General features: G+C 39.8%; 1 protein-coding gene across 1 annotated transcript; it reads left to right on the forward strand.

Annotated features, from left to right (window-relative positions):
• Positions 1 to 1,591: 1,591 nt before the first annotated feature.
• Positions 1,592 to 17,717, forward strand: LOC146666517 (carnitine O-acetyltransferase-like). Its single transcript, XM_085414614.1, has 15 exons — positions 1,592 to 1,618; positions 1,777 to 2,073; positions 3,162 to 3,277; positions 4,391 to 4,444; positions 4,745 to 4,907; positions 5,762 to 5,861; positions 7,677 to 7,757; positions 9,875 to 10,050; positions 10,422 to 10,522; positions 10,763 to 10,882; positions 14,574 to 14,696; positions 14,891 to 15,026; positions 16,446 to 16,508; positions 16,977 to 17,114; positions 17,291 to 17,717. Exons 1-15 carry the CDS (start codon positions 1,592 to 1,594, stop codon positions 17,513 to 17,515), a joined length of 1,920 nt encoding a protein of 639 aa, XP_085270740.1. The 3' UTR covers positions 17,516 to 17,717.
• The last annotated feature ends 202 nt before the right edge of the window (positions 17,718 to 17,919 follow it).

The raw sequence follows: 17,919 nt of genomic DNA on the forward strand, positions 1-17,919 counted from the left end.
CAAGCTGCAACTTTTACTGAAGCCTTCTTTCCCTGCATGTTCCACATATAAAAACAACTATAAAAGATTATTAGAAGCAAATGGATTATTCAGGGTTAACAATGACTCGACTCTTTTGTACTGTTAAAGAGGAAGGGATGAGGGAGCGGGTCACTTGAGACAGGCCCTGCAGGCTCTTATCTAGAAAACAGAGTAAATATAGACACAGCTCATCTGATGTTTATTGAAGATCTAAAAGATACGCTTTTGAGGGAAAGAAAAAACACTTTGCAGAACTGCAAGGCCAAAATCCCTGAACAGGGTTACTTCTGTCATGTGAGATGCACTTGTGTCTTTATGGTCACGCATCCTGCTCAGACAAGTCTTATGCCAATTGAAAGTGATGGTAAGACTAGAAACAGTAAAACTAGTATTGCCATCAGACTTTTTCATGTTTTAGCACCAAAGTTATAATAATTGGGGAACTCAAACTACTTTTTACATGCTTGGTTTGCCAGACGTGCAGAAAACCTGCAAGAGATTACAAGTGACACACTGGAGAATGTACCTGACAATATCCTAATTTGACAAAAACTTTAACATGAACTTACATTTTTTGCTTTGAGCTGATTTTTCACTGCCTGTTTTCTAAATGCAAATAAGGATAGCTCATCCAATCAACATGATTTATAGAAAATTCAAATAAAAGCTATTTAGTGCTTAAACTCAGATGAACCAATATGGCAGAATGGAGACCCAGGAATGACACGAATTAGGATAGGATCCCCCACATTCTAGATGCTGGCATTGGTGAAAATGAAGATGGAGGATGGGTGTAGCTTACCAATGAAGCTCCGATTACCAATGTAGTGTAACTGAATTCAGATAATGTAAAGATAACCTGGATACGCTGAACTTGCTTTATTGAATAGGGCTCTGATTGTCTACTCCACCTTAACTGCTTCCATCAGAGTTCCCACCTGTGTCTCAGAAAACCATAACTAAACCCAAGCTGTGACAGCAGACGGTTCAGTGCTTAATCAGCAGAAGATTTACTCGGGTAACAATAAACAGTAGATGGCAGCAATATACCATTGATGCATCTAGTCAATCTACCCCAAAGAAGTAGAAGAAGATAGATTGTTCTGTTTGGTTGGTCTTTATATTTCAATCAACTTCACCATTACCTTCATCTTTTGCTAAACCAGGAAGAGCTGTAGCTGCTGACAGGTAACTCCAAAGGCAAAAAAATTAGCAAACTGTGCACCAAATTTAAACATAAACACACAACAGAATAATTTACCAATTTATTGGTGACTGTAAGTTAAAAGTGGTAACGATGTTATTTTAATACTATCAAAATATATTAATTATTATTAACTATTAAACCGTTCTATTTGCTTTATTAACTGCTGCAGAGAAAAAGAAAGGCTTTCATGTCCCTTTTTATCTGGTTTACTTAAGTTAATTGTCTTGTTGGGGGAGGGGAGCATTTATCATTTCCTTTAACCAGAGGATTTTCTTTTTCAAATATTTTCTCAACAGCACTGTGACCTGACAGTTAAACGGGTTTAACAATTAACTCCAAGTGTGGAAGTTTACTGAAAGAAAAATGTTGAGAATTCTGAACAGAATTATAGTAAGTAACACGCTCTCAGTTAACTTAGCCTTTTGTTAATGTAATAGTGTAAATCATTTCCCTGGCTCTTTTTTTTTATTGTATCATTATTAATGATCTTATTTTTATTTCGCTCACAGAATTTAATGTAGTAACTAAAACATTTTTGCATCTGTCAGGTGAATGTTGGAATGATGAATTCTTATGGCTTGGTGAAATCCTGTCAGCTGGTAAATTCTGCATCGGACACTCTGATGGGTGGCAGGTATCTGAACCATCAGAAAGGACTGCCCCGTCTGCCTGTGCCCCCTCTGCGGGAGACCTGTGAACGCTATCTGAGTTGTCTGGAGCCCCTTGTAACAGAGGATGAGCTGAAGCACATAAAACGGCTGATGAAGGAGTTCCTCAAAGAAGGAGGTGATGGAGAGAAACTGCAGAGAAGCCTGGAGAGGAAAGCGTGCACTACTGACAACTGGGTGAGTGCAAAACATGGATTAAATGTCCTTAACTGTCCATGTTAGTGGTCGGACAGGAGAGCTGATAGGTGCAGTTTAGGAGGGACTGTGGTGAGAAATCATGGGCAGCATAATGGTTTTTGTCCTGATGTGTCTCCATTCACAGCTTTTTCAGAAACATTGTCAGTGGCTTATTGTTGGGTTGTTTTATTATAAGTTGGAGCTGGTGATCCTGAATCCTCCCTTAGGAAACAATAGGTCTAGGCTGCCATAATTCATTGTGTATTTCTCCTTTCGTCGCCTTTTTCAATCACGTATTTATATACGGCAGCACGGTGGCACGGTGGTTAGCACTGTTGCCGCACAGCAAGAAGGTCCTGAGTTCAATTCCAACATCAGGCCGGGGTCTTTCTGTGTGGAGTTTGCATGTTCTCCCCGTGTTTGCGTGGGTTCCCTCCGGGTACTCCGGCTTCCTCCCACCGTCCAAAGACATGCAGCTTGTGGGGATAGGTTAACTGGATAATCCAAATTGTCACTAGGTGTGAATGTGCGAATGACTGTGAGTGCGAATGGTTGTCTGTCCCTGTGTGTTGGCCCTGCGACAGACTGGCGACCTGTCCAGGGTGTACCCCGCCTCTCGCCCTATGACAGTTGGGATAGGCTCCAGTGCCCCCCGCGACCCTGAACAGGATAAGCGGAAGCGAATGGATGGATTGATGGATGGCATTTATATACTTCTCTGCATTTAATTATTTGTTATTATTAATCTCTGGCTCTCTTCCACATCATGTCTTTTTCCTGTCTATCTCCAACCAGTTGCAGCAGATAGTCAGCCCTCCCTGAGCCTGGTTCTGCTGGAGTTTTCTTCCTGTTAAAAGGGAGTTTTTCCTTCCCATTGTTCCCAAGACGTTTGCTCATAGGGGGTCATATGATTGTTGGGGTGTTTGTTTTCTTTGTATTATAATTTTTTTTTTTTTACAATATAAAACACCTTGAGCCATTTGTTGTTGGGATCTGGCACTGTATAAATAAAATTGAATTGAACTACTAAACATTAAAAGTAATCAAAGACTTTTCAGACAGACTGTTTATGCGTTTTCTTTTTGCAGCTTGCAGATTATGGGATACAGATTAATTATTTGGACTCGAGGGAATCTTTGCTGATTTCTAACGGTGGATTTGTTCTTCCCAAAATGGACTTCACTGATAAACAGGGACAAATAAGGTAAGCACATGTGCACACACATCAAACAAATGACATGGAAGGACTTAAGGTCTGTTTTAGTTAGCTGAGCATCTGACTTTATGGACATCAGAAAAGGAAAATATACTACCATGCATTTGTAATTTTGTACATTAGAAAATACAAAGATGTGCACTGGCCCACTGTCTTATCCAACTTGCTCAGCTTGGACCTGCACTTGGACCCTACTATTGCAGGATTTTTTTTTAAATGTAAACACAGACCCAGCAAGTGGTTTTGTTGTTTTGTTTTTTTTAAATCTTCCAAAAGATTAAACTAAGTAAACATGTGGCAATATCCCATCCAATAGGCTAACAGTGAGTTAACTAGCTTAGGGGAAATATTCTGTGTTTTTTTAATGTATATGTGGAGATGAGAAAAGTCCTACAATGATGATCAGCTTGATGACATTCAGCTGGTTTTAGGGGTTATCATCGTAGAAGGTGGTTCTCTTCTAACTGTCCTTCAACCAGTACAACTAATACTCCAAAACTGCTTGCCATCACCTTTGTTCATTTGGGAAATCTTACTCAAATGAAGCAAACCTGCCAACGACTTTCCATATTCTATTTCAAGATGAACTACACCCTAAGAATTTACAACCTATCGGTACATTAACTCCAGCTTCAAAAATCCTAGCATGCTTCATCGTCAGAGCCTGTTCACACTCACAGAGTCCAGCTATGTCACTTCCCCTCAGTTTTCCATCAAGTTCTTGTGTAATCCAGGATTTCTTCTGATCACTTCAGATCACTTCTCATTTATTCTGCATTTGTGCTGGTACATCAGTCACTCACCCCGATCACCGGATCGAGATTGTGGGTCGAACTTTAATTTTAGTGTCCCAGCTTTTTCTGAATTTGGTTTTGTGTATAACTTCAATAATTCATGCAGGATCAACTGCTCTGTGTGAAAATAGCTGAACATATTTTGTCCATGGGCAGTTACAGATAAATTGTACGGTATAAATTATAAGGATCTTTGGTTTTAGGAGTTTGACCCACATTAGGTATCTTGGCCACTTTGCTTTTAGTGAGTCATATTGCATTGAAAACTTTTATGTTGTATTGTTTTATAACTGTTTTTTCTGACCAGGTGTGCTGCCAAAGTGATAAAAGCTGTTCTGGACTTCAAGACAATGATTGAGGAGTGAGTACCATCAGATCACTTAAAACTTCTTGCAATCACAAACATGGCAAAGATGGTGTAGTGGACCATGGACACAATGTGAAACACTGAAAGATGCCTGGTTGGGGACCAGGGTTGTATTCCAGGAAGCATGTTTGACAAACTCTGGGTTTACTTTATAATAATGTAAAATAGTCAGTGAACTCTATGAACCAGAATATTTGAATAGAGGTTTTAAAGTTATTGCTTGTCTTGTCTTTTTTTTTTTTTTTTTAATTTAACCACGAATGTATGTTAGGACACACCCTCTTAATTTTGCAGTGAGACACTACCAGTACAATATATGCGAGGAGAGCCCCTCTGTATGATGCAATACTTCCGGGCACTGTCATCCTGCCGTGTCCCTGGACAGAAGACTGACTCATTGGTGTTCCATGCCAAGAACTCCAACCCCAGACACATTACAGTGGCACAAAACTCTCAGGTGAGGTGTCAAACATACACCTTTATTGAGGTGTTTGAGTTCAGGGCCCCATTATTTATCAAACTTGAATTCTACAAGTCCAGGTAAAAAAGCACCGGCTCAAGCACCAGCTTCTTCTAATAACTCTTGAAAAGTTATCACAGCACATACAGAAAAACAAATCAAACAAGGTTTCTCCCTACATTTACACTCATTTCATTGGCATCCTTGAAAAAGGATTTAAAGGACAAAGGACACTCTTTCGAGGATGCCATCTTCACATTTTGGACAGAGAAGACAGATGGTTTGAAAGAGGAGTGAAAGAAGCCATTTATGTCCACTGTGAAGGACCATCTTATGGCACCAACTGTCTGCCATCTATAATCCAGTGTTGAGATTCCTTCCCAGACTCCTTAACGCCCACTCACATCCCGGGCCATTTAAACTCAGGAAATCACATTATAGGGTGGGGCTAGGTTTCACAATGAGCTCAACTAAAACCATGCCTGATTGTGACCTACACCCGTTTTTACACCTGGGCTCGTGTGATTAAGTAGAGGATCATTAGGGGGTCCTTTTGTCCCTCTTGGGGTGGACCCTTGAACTGAAGAAGCTTCTCGGATGAGAGGTGAAACATCTTCAAGCAATTTAGAGAAGTCCAGACGCTCTTCTTTCTAAGAATCTTAGACCTCTAAGGCTTAATTTAAGGTGCTACTAAAATTGTCATACATTTCACAGGAATACTCATGTTTAATTTATTTGGAATAAGTTTTGATCTTCCAGTTCCTTTAACAATGGGCAGTAATGCCTGAATTACAAGTGGTCTCTTTCTCAGTGTTGAACTGTCAGTCCAGCATTGTTGTCTCTCTTTTCAGTTCTTTACAGTGGAGGTCTACCACAGTGATGGCACTCCGATCACTGCTGATCAGCTTTGTGTTCAGCTGGAGCGGATCTGTAATTCATCACTAGAGACCAGTGTTGGGACTAACGCGTTATTAAGTAACGCGTTACAGTAACTACGTTATTATTGTGGTAACGAGCACGGTAACTAGTTATTATGCTAAAATCAGGAACGCGTTACTCGTTACTGGGATTTAGATAGGGTCGTTACTTCGTGTGGTGGCTATCGCGGAGCTTCCACAGATTCAGTAACATTAGCAAGTGGTGGAGGCCCGCAGGTGGATGAAGAAAAGGGGACGCAGAAGGAAAAGAGACCCGAGGCGGCCGCCGGTCGAAGTGTGAACTGAACTTCAGGTAAGAAGTTATGACCTGCAGTCTCTCTGGGTCAGATATGAACCAAGTTTAGGTGGAGTTTATTTTCGTTATTCTGACTTTTTCCGTACTGCGTGCTAGCTAGCATGACGGAGTTTCTATACAGCTGGGTGGGTGCTATGAAGCTAATGATGTTGAACTTTATTTTGTTCATAAGTTATTAGAGTTGCCAACCGTCCCGTCTGGTATTCAGAGAAAATATTACGCGTTTCTTATTGAGGTGAAAAGGAACAGTTTGTCCCGTAATTCAGCTACAATGAAAAAGACACAAAGCTGGAGGTATTCTGTGTTTACGCTGCACAGCTGCCTCTTCTTCTCTCATCCTCTCCCCCTCCCTCTCCCGTTTCTACTTCAATCATGAAAACTGATCAATGATCAGCTGATCGGCTCTCTTGTTTGTTTATCGCTCACTTTGTGCCAGAAAGAGGAAACCAGCGGATGTGGCGCTAAACAACAGCAGCACGTTTAAGCTTGATCAGCTGTTGTTAGAATTTATTTAATATTAATTTCTAGTATCAGCTGATGTTTGCTGGAGCCACAGCTGTAAAGCTGCTGGTCATGATATGGTTTGGTTATCTGGTGAGAGGGAAACATGAAGATGAAACCAGGAGATGTCCTTACTGAATCATCAGAGCTGAGCAGGTGATGGAGAAACAGGTTTACCTTTTAGGTGACATGAATGAGTTGAAGGGAAGTTATGAACTGTTTCTGAGAGACAAATAACACCAGGATCCTTTTTTAGGTAGCTGACAGCTGGTAACTGTGCAGGTGCGAATCTAGCAAAGTGTTGCCAGGGGGGCAGGTAGGGCATTAAAAGGGAATGGGGGGCACAAAGAAATACTTTTCTTTCTTATTCTCATTTAAAGTGTCTCGCTTTTAAAAAATAATTATCTGAATCTTACAACAAACGATTGATAGATTGATGCATATATACCATCAAAACAGTGTACATCACTGTCACAACAGTGTTTATTTTCATTCAAAGGCTTTATGATTTTTCCTATAATGGTGGGCCGGTCTCTAGTCAAAATGCCCGGGACGATTTTCTGTCCCAGTCCAGCCATGTATGCAGCTCATCTGCAGTCTGGTGTTACCTACATCTTCCTATTCAGAAGACAGAATTTCTGAGTTCTGAGTACAATCGAAAGCACCACGACTGCAGTTTTTGTGTTGGATGTAAAAGGCGCACATGACTCTGTGACGTAGGCTAGAATCATGGCAGCAGTCAATGACGGTCCAGGCGTGGGATTTCTCTCGTGGAAATATGCACATTATCTTTTCCTTTCTATTGGTAGGTGGCACAGTGCACTTGTGGCAAGTAAGCAAGCTAGAAGACTGGCAAAGTTATGGAAGAAACACATTAACAACAGAATTCTGAGTAAAACCAAAGTTACTTTCCCTAGTAACTAGTTACTTTGAAAGTAACGAGTAACTTGAAGTAACTGAGTTACTTTTGAGAGAAGTAACTAGTAATCTAACTAAGTTACTATTTTAAAGTAACTTACCCAACACTGCTAGAGACCAACACAGAACATGTTGGTATTCTCACGACCCTGCACCGGGACACCTGGTACAAATACTATAACAAACTGGTCCAGGGTGAGCACAATTATACTTCCATAGACATGTAAAGAGGCTTACAGAAATTGTGTGTAATAAGTAAAAACAAGGATTTTAAGGGCAAAGATTCATTGTTAAGGGACACAGTAGATTATAATTAGTCATATGCAAAGTGTTAAGGTCACCTGTGTAACCCCCACCTACCATTGGGACACAAATGTTAATACAAGAGCAATAAATTTAGGTCAGAATAATAAGTAATATCATAATCTAACCACCACCTATTTCCAGTTTGAATTCACTTTAGATGTATTCATTTATTTATTTAAAAATGTGTAAATGTAGACACTTTAAGCAATTTCAAGCTCAACCTGTGAAATGCTGTCATTTGTTATTTTACTGTAGAGCATGTGCAAGAGGGTGTAAGTATTGCAGTGTATTAAATGGAGGAGATGCAAGGGGATGGCCAGGGGCAGGAATGATTTTCTGAGTCGTTCAGTGGTGCTTTTTAGTAATCTTGGTCTCTCACTGAACATGCTCCTGTAACTAGCCAGCAGAGAGTAGGGTAGGGTGGGGGCCATTATGGCCAGCATTATCCTTATCTTAGACAACATCCACCTCTTAGACACCACCCTAAGGGAGTCCAGCTCCATCCCAGCAGCGTTACTGGCCTTGCGGAACAGTTTGAGTCTGTTGGCATCTGCAACCCTCTACCAGCTGCCCCAGCATGCAACAGCATAGACGATCACCCAGAAGAGTTGGCCTCATGGTATTGAATGCACTGGAAACATCGAAAAACATGACCCCACCATGCTTCCGGCTCATCCAAATGGGTGTAGACACAATTGAGCTGGTAGATGATGGTGTCCTCAGCTCTGAGGTGGGGCTGGTAAGCAAACTGAAGGGGATCCTGATTTGGCCAGACTAGAGGTCGGAGCTGGTCAAGGATGAGTCTTCCCAGGGTCTTCATGATGTGGGAGTTTCTCCTGTAATTGTCCTCAGCCTCTCTGATCTTGCCCTTCAATAATGCCTGAACCACTCTGAAGCCCTCTTCTTGTCCTTCAGGAGTGCTTTGATGTCCTTAGTTACCCACAGCTTGTTATTTGGGTAACAATGGACAGTCTGAGTTGGGACAGTGGAGTTGGTGCAGAAGGTTATGTAGTCGGTGATAGGATCAGTAAGTCCATTGATGCCCTCACTCTAAGAACCTTCCAGTTTGTCAATTCAAAACAACCCTGTTGTTCCGCTAAGGCCTCCGACCACCTCCTAATACTTGTAGTGGTCACAGGCTCCCTCCCCACAATAAGCACATAGCAGGGTGTGAGGTGAATCAGGTTATGATCTGACTTACCGAGTGGGGGGGAGGGAGAATGAACTGCATGCGTCCTTGACATTACTATGCAGTGCATCTAAAAGTCTCCCCATGCTGGTGTGACAGACCACATATTGTGTGAAAGTTGGCAGTGTAGTGTCCAAGGCGACATGGTTGAAATCACCCAAGATGGAAGTGAAAGCACTCGGGTGCTGAGTGTGTAACTGGGCTATAGCAGAGTGGATAATGTCACATGCAGCTGTGGGGTTAGTCGAGGGGGGAACGTAAACAGTCACCAAGCTCACATGGGAACATTTCCTGGGCAAATAATACAGCCCTAGTTCAACAGTGCACAGTTTGATGACAGGTGCCATGCCAACGGCATCAGGGCGATCAGCTGATCTCTGGAGTAAACAACCTGTGCGGTGTGTAGCGGCTCCTCCGCGCTGCCATTCCTCAAAAAAAGTAACTATTCCGTGGCAATAAACGGAACAAAAACTCTATCGATCCAAATGTTTTAAAAAGAGATATTAAAAAAAGGAGGAACACTCTTAAGTACTAAGGTCAAAGAAATAAGTAAGAAAAAAGCTAAAGTAAAAAGCAAGAGCAACTGAAACAGGCTGCATGCTGTTTGATGCATGTGCACATGCATTAATACTCCCATGGATGAATCGGAAAACAACTTGGAGTTAGATGTTTGGCATGCAGAATGGATCGAACGGCTAACCTTCAGATTAGAATATTACATTTTAGGTTTTCTAGAATATTAAACAATTGTGTTAAATTTAAACAATTGTGTTAAAAGCATATTTGCTTTGTGTGTCTTTGTGCTTAATTTGTTCAGATCCCTCCAACAAAAAATCAGTTTCAGCCATTGAAAGGAGCATCTGTGTGCTGTGTTTGGACAAAGCCATGCCTCGGACATATGAGAAGTATAGCAGGTTTGAACCAGTGCAGGTTTTGCATGGAGGCGGCACCCAGTGGAACAGTGCTAACCGCTGGTTTGACAAATCGCTGCAGGTGAGAGAAGGAAAACCGAACCACTGATGTATCATTCAGGCAAGCTCTATTTTACCTTGCATAGAGATCAGATTCAAGTTGTGCGAAAAGTTAATGATAGAGTAGTTCTACTAATGCAAAAGAAAAGTGAAAACGGTCTGTCTCAGTGTGAGAATAGTAAAAAGGGTTAGTATGTTTAAATGCCAATGACCTTCTAGGTGCCTTTACCTTAGTTGTTGTTGTTGTTGTTGTAGTAGTGTTATTTTTACATTTTAAACCAGCACTTTAAAAGCCTATATTGATGGCCCAATTTACTAAAAAACTTCCCTATCATAGAAGCTCAGTAACAGAACCGCACATGAAGAAACTTAATTTGTGTGTCTTTCTTTCAGTTTATTGTTGGTGAAGATGGGACATGTGGGTTTACCATGTTGCATGCCATTATTGATGGCACACCATGTATGGCTCTATCAGATTATATCACATCTTCCATGTAAGTTTACATCCTCTAAAAAAACCACACTTCAGGAGCATGTCACGTTTTCTTTATAAATTTTAATTTCCGTTGTTTTTGCAAATGTAATTATGTCATCTTAAACATCATTAAGCAATTTTCTAGCACACCTAACAGTGACTGTCACTTCGTCTGTCACTAGATTTGATGTTCTGTTCTACTGTTTTTTTTTTTGTTTGTTTTTTTTTTGTTTTTGTTTTTTTAAATGTGTGGAGACAGGAAGAAACCACAGATGATGGAGTCTCCTGTGGCACTTTTGCCAATGCCTCAGAAACTACACTTTAACATCACACCTGACATTAAAACAGCCATTGAGGCTGCTAAACAGAGTGTTGACAAGTAAGCGCACATGCCTGTTTAAGCTCGGTCCTATTTCATGCAAGTCTGTCTCAGAAACACTAGGTTTGTAGTTTTGCACTACAGTTAAAGGGTTGGACAACTAAAACATTTTAATTTAAAACTCTGTAGTAATGTTTAAGTTTAGCTTTAACTGGGTGTGAACTCTCCTTTGTCAGTAACCATACAAGCTAGCATAAGAACAGCAGATATCATAGCAGAGGGAAGCAGCATGAAGGTGAGGTGTTGAGGGCATGTACCTAGGAGTCCATTTACTGTGGGAGAGTGGAAATCAGAAACTGTGAACTGATTCTCTTGAACGTGGCGTTAAGAAATGCCAGAGTTTGAAATTATTCTACAGTACTACATAACTCTTCCTGTTGTCCATACTGACAGTCACAGTTCATATGTATTTGGACAATGATTAAAGTTCAGACTTTCAGCTTCAATTCAAGGGATTTAACAACTATTTCATTGCAGTTTAGGAAATACATCTATTGCTGTACATAGTCCATATTCAGAGACGTCAAGCTGTAATTGGACGTCTCTTTGTTTGTTTTTTCTTCCCCTCTATATACAGTATACTTAGATGAAAATCATTTGACTGGCTGAAGTCCCGAATCCATGCACATCACCAACGGCTGCATTTGTTTGTTTGTTTTTCCCTTTGGTGTACTGAATATCTTTCTGCATTCAATTTTCTTTTCAGGAACTAAAAAGTATGTCTTTGTGGACTGTGATCAAATGACTGACTTGAGTATTGGAATATATTCAGCCAAATTCTTCAAAAACTGACTCAACACCACTTCGGTGCAAATAGAAAATAATCACAAGCATATTGCAAAAGGAGAGTTTCTCAGGGCAGAGTTTTGCATGGTACACTTAACAAATCATCCTGTTATTTCTGTCAGGAGTCACATCAATAAATAGTAATGCTGGTCAATCAAAAATGTAACTGGTCACTTAAAGCAATTTATTCAACTCCTACAACACAGTGGAGTTGTAGATGGAAGAATGGGGTGTACATCACCTACAATCAACAGTTGGGGGTTCCCAAACAGTTATCCCTTCCAAAACCAACATAAAGCTTCTGAAATGGCCCTCCCAATACCCCAAGAAACTAACCAGTTTTAAAGTAATTCTGCCAAGTAGTGGTCAAATATCCAGGCAGAATTATGCCAGAAACTTGTTGATGGCTACCAAGATATCTGTGGAGGTGTAACCTGCTAAGGGACATTCTGTGTGGATTAGAGGTATGCTTGTTTTTGTGTTTTCACAAGAATTGCATTATCAAGATGTCACAGTGGCAAAAGTGACCAGATGGTTTCACTGTGGGGATGGTGGTCAGATTGATAGTAGGGTTGTCAAACATAAGGGTTGAGGGCCTCCAATCCGGTCCAGTGGATGGCTTTTTAAGTTTTTGGACTTTTAAGAACATTTTCATAGGTTTAAAAACAAAGCCATTGATATTACATCAAACTAATTAAGTAATAAATAAACAATAAAATGGCAAAAGGATCATATTTCTTCTTCGCCTTTGCCTTCGCCGCATTAAGAACAAAGTGTGCTGTATGTGGCATGTGATGTAAAATGAGTTTGACATTCCTGTTTCTGGTTCACAAAGCCTTGTTTTTGCCGGTAACTAGTAAAAGAATCCAAAATTCTAGTAACAAGCAGTAAGAACACAAGGAAGAGCGACAGACGTAGTGAGAAGTAAGAGGAGAACTTAAATATAAACAAGTGTCATGAGAGCCAGCTGAACACACTGGGACAGTCAAACAAGAGAAGCAAAACAGGAAGTGGGTTACAATAACTGGAACGAGGAAACTCAGACAAAAATACATTTGGCACAGGAAAAGGAGAACTGAGAGAAATGCCATGAAAACTAATAAACTCTAATGTAAAAAGTACAAAATAAGCAATTAATAAATTAATTTTGAGTAATAAGTAGAGATGGACCGATCCGATATTACGTATCGGTATCGGTCCGATACTGACCTAAATTACTGGATCGGATATCGGAGAAAAATAAAAAAATGTAATCCGATCCATTAAATATCACGAAAGCACCTCACAAAACTTGCAACACGCTGTAACTCACCTCAGAACGTCGGAGCAGTATGCATCACGTGATAGAGCAGCTGTGGCATGCGGGACCTGTCAGTGGTCTGGATAGCATTTGGAGCTTCGCTAGCAACCTGGCATTTCATCTCCGACAAAGTTATCCCCGAGAGAAGTAAAGCAAGTGTGTAAGTCCATCTCTGAATGTTTGTAAAGCATTCCCACGTTAAGCTTAACGAGCGACTGCCTCTCGCTCTCCGGCTGCTACTTCAATCGTGAAACTGCTAATGATCAGCTGATCGGCGTTTCTGTCGTGAGTCTCTCTTGTTTGTTTTTGGTCCACTTTGCACCAGAAAGAGGAAACCAGCGGCTGAACAACAGCAGCACGTTTAAGCTTGATAAGCTGTTGTTACAATTTATTTAATATTACTTTCTACACCAGGATCTTTTTCTAGTAGCTGACGGCTGGTAACTGTGCAGGGGCGGATCTAGCAAAGTTTAGCCAGGGGGGCCGATAGGGCATTAACTGGGAAAAGGGGGCACAAAGACATACTTTTCTTTCTTATTCTCATTTAAAATGTCTAGCTTTTAATAAATAATTATCTGACACCCAAAGTTTTAATTTGATGTAAAATGAATAGAAGTCAATTACTGTATATAGTAACTATTAAGTCTAATATATACCCTAGTAAGCTATAGTACATTTTCCTTTGGGAAGGTACCATCTGTGCAGTCTGCAATTTTGTTGAAGAAAGATGTTGAATCTATTTAATATTTCTTGAAAAATAATTGATTTCTGTGCATTTTTTTTCACACTGCATCAAATTAAGGTTGATTATGTTGATTAAGCATCATGAGGTGGAGCGTGAGGGGTGGTTCCCTATTTTTTTTATTTTTTTTATTTTTGTTGTTGCTGGGAGTTGGAACCCTATTAGTTAGGTTGCTTAATATTTACGCTAAGTACTCTTTAAAATACCAGAATAGGGAGGATGGTGTAGGTCTAAGTTTATTAGATTGATCAGTATTGCTGAACTATGAAATATTTTTTTTGTATACAGGTATAACAGAATAGCTTTAGTGTAGTTGTTGTTTTAAACTTGAGTATGAACTTGCAGACTTGCAAAATGCAGCAAGATATTTTAAAAAACCGTTTTGTTGATTAAAAAACACTATCGGATTCATATCGGTATCGGCAGATATCCAAATTTATGATATCGGTATCGGACATAAAAAAGTGGTATCGTGCCATCTCTAGTAATAAGCAGAATATTTTAAAGTGCAAAAACTGAATAACCTGGGTGTAAGGCACAGGACCATGATAGCAACAACCTGCCTGAATCATTAGGTAGGCTCATTTTAAAGCATGCCTATAGTGGGGAGCATTATTTGCAAAAGTCTCATTAAATCAGACTTTAGAAATGTATCAGGAAAACAGATTAAATGAGCTCCAGAGTTATTTTCTCAGAACTTAAATTAATCAGTTTGTTTCCGCAGACAGTAGATTATATACAGAAAACATGGAAGTTTAGAATACAGCTCCAAAGAAAGAGGGAACAGCCACATGGATCTGAAATGAAGAACACTAGCATAACTGTGTGACTGTTACACATATCTTCTATCTCCACCATCACAGGCATGCCCAAGACCTGGACCTCAGGGTTTTGGTATTCAATCACTTTGGGAAACAAATTCCAAAAGCACATCAAATAAGCCCAGATGCTTTTATACAGATGGCAATACAGCTGGCCTACTATAGGTGAGATACTAAAGGACTAAAAGCATGGTGTTTTTTTTTTTCTTTTTAAAGACAAAGTCTTGTTTCCATTAACAATGGTGATTTATGCAGTTTTAACATAGCTCTAAGGTGATGATTTCAACATTTCATATGCTGAGTTGACCACTTTTTTTTTTTTTTTTTTTTTTTTTTTTTTTTTTCCCTTATCTTGGCAGGATCCACCAGCAGTGCTGTGCATCATATGAAGCAGCCTCCATGCGTTTGTTCAGGAAAGGACGGTTAGGTGTAATCCTTTCAACCTCCAGTGCCTCAGCTGCCTTTGTCAAGTCTTTTGATGATCCCAAAAAGCAGGTCAAATAGGAAGAATTCGACTCGATGTCAATATGCAACCGTGCAATATGTGTCAATTTTGCTAATTCTGCTAATGTGTCAATGATTCTGAATCTGAGCCCATCTCTAAAAGACTAATTTTCTTAGGTGGCCCATCTTCACAAGTCTGTCAAGGTGGGGACTGATCATTCAGCATTCTTCCAACTGTGGGCCACACCCTCTCTCTGTCACTCTTGGAGAGGCCTTTCAATTCCTTGAAACGAGCATCCAAAGCTGTTGCAATCTTGATTCATTCATCGTTGATATTGTTTTCTTAAGGGGAGGTTAGGTCTGCTTGGAATGCCGTTTTAAACCTAGCGACTCATCATCATCAGAGATTTCCATAACATGATGCAAGTGGAAGAGGGCAGGCAGTACCACTGAGAAGGAAACGTAGGATTCCCCACCGGGAATCTCAGTTACATACCTGTAGTGAAAACACACAGAAGGAAAGATGGAAGACGAACAAAATGGTTCTTCTTCCATCTTTCAAATCAAGAAATTGATTTTGTTTAATCAATTTTATTTCAGCCTAAATGTTATATAGATTGCTGACTTCCAGGGCTCCAGAAGAGACTCCACCTTCTGCCGTTTGTCCCATTCTTTTGGCATCAGCCTGACAAGTTTGTGGCTCTGTTGGTCTAAGGTCGCTTTAATTGCTGCTTGGTTGCGGTTTAGACGCTTGACCATTTCTAGTGTTGAATTCCAGCGTGTTGGCACGTCCTGGATCAATGGCTCCTTCCCCTGCCCCAGGGTTGTTTGCTGTGTTTCCAGCTCTGAGGCGTCGCTGGACTATGTTTGAAGCGGCCAACATTTTTTTTTTTTTTTTTTTTTTTCTAGCACTTGACACACCAAGACCCACAGTGATGCATCTCTGTAAGATGTGAGCCACACAAGGCATGTGCTCAAATGGCAAATGTTTAGCTGCAGGTGTCATGTTACGTGCACACTCAGTTTCTACAGTTGTGATTTTTTTTTTCTTTTTTTTTTTTTTCCCTTTTCAGTTTCACAGAGCCCATGCATTTTTGACATTGTGCTTCTTCTTGGAGCCTTGTTCAATTAATCTTGCAAAACCTTTGTAAAGCCTGTGTCCTCGACAATATTAATAGGTCTGCAGTTTGTTGCAATCCACTTGGGAATTGTGTTAGTCAGTTTGTCCAAGGTATACTTACTGAGGCCCTGACGTTCTTTGAGAGTGGTTTGTCGCAAGCCGGGTGAAGCGTTAACCAAAGTGCTAGCAGCATCTCCGACTAACGTATGCTTCGAGTTAATGTGATATTTTAAACCCCAAACTGTTTTCTACTTAAATCCTGTGGTTTTGTGTTGTGTCACTGCTTTGGGTGTCTAACACAACGTATTTGGTTAAAAGTATGGCTTATAACCTTGTCTTGTTTTTTCCAGAACTCAGAGAAACGTAATTTATTGGAAAATGCTATAAAAGTGCATATGTGGAACACCAACATGGTGAGTATCATTTCCATAACCGTTCAGTACATTAGTGTGACTACAATTTATAAACTGTAAATATGTTTGTGTTTTTGTTCCCTTTGTTTTTCTAAGTCAAAACTGACAGAGTCAAGTTTTTGAGAAACAGTTGAATCACTTAAAATACAACTGTAATGGAATAAAATGTCAAACACAGCTGGTCCATAGATAGTATTTGAAGTGAGGAGAGGATGACCTAAAGCACAAGGTTTGGGTTGTTCCTGGAAGTAGACAGACATTGTTCATGTTGTCTGTGTGTATTGGGTATAACGGTTTTGCTGTGCAGTCAAATCTATTTAAAGTAATTAATCTTAGGAAGAATAACATTTAGTTGTGCTAAACCTCATCCTTTAACAGAAAATTGTGCCCTGTGAAGAATAATACTACAGCAATACTACATCTGGTGATTATTGTTACAAATAAATTGACTCGTCTCCATCATGACAGGAAATTCGTGGCCGGACAACATTTGGACACTTCTTGGGCCTGAAAGTTCAAGCTATTGAGAACAATATCCCCATGCCAGACATCTACACAGATACCTCCCTTAATAAAGCCTTTAACTTTCTACTTTCTACAAGTCAGGTGAGGGCTGGGCCTGAAAATGTTTCATACTATAAGCCTACTGCAGTTCAAATAGAGATGATTAATTTTATTATTTTTTTTTTTTTATCCAATACCTTTTTATATGCTCTAAAATTGATTATGACAAACGATCACCAGTAACTAATGATTACATTCTCACTTCTGTTATTCACAAGGTGGCGTTCAAGGCTGCCTGTCTGGGTTCTGCTGTTCCAGAAAAACTAAACTCATATGATTTTTGCTACAGTGTTACAAGTGACAATTTCACCTTTGTAGTGTCAGCCTGGAAAAGCTGCAAAGAAAATAATGTGGTACGACTGATACAAACCCTAGAAGATACACTGGTAGACATGAAGATGCTGTTGGAGGAAACTAAGCTAGAGCCAGATGGCTCTACCTAGATCTAGGTAAAGAAGCTATTTGATAGCAAAATTCAAAGCAATTGGTTGATTAATACAAGTCATTCAACTTTATTTTTCAACTGTATTTTATTTTTGTTTGTTTTAAAATAAAACATGTCATAAAAAGCTCTTATGTTATAGATCATTAACTCATGATTCTTGTACATTTCAAATAAATTGCTTAATGACTGGACTATTTTAATTGACTGTTAATTTTTGACTATGATTTGAAACTAGTTCAGATTAAACATGCTAAGGAAATGCACCTTATTAAACAGTCAAATTAAAGAATATTATTATTTTGCTTATCTGGATTATACACTGTTAGATCTAGATCTGGACCAGGGTATCGCTGAACTCCATGACAGTCTGAGGTGCAACCTGATGGCGTCGGATGGACACAA

The sequence above is a fragment of the Rhamphochromis longiceps genome, linkage group LG7 (genome assembly GCF_057381845.1).
Source record: "Rhamphochromis longiceps isolate RC_006_pf linkage group LG7, R_longiceps_female_GT1.1, whole genome shotgun sequence".
NCBI lineage: Eukaryota > Metazoa > Chordata > Actinopteri > Cichliformes > Cichlidae > Rhamphochromis > Rhamphochromis longiceps.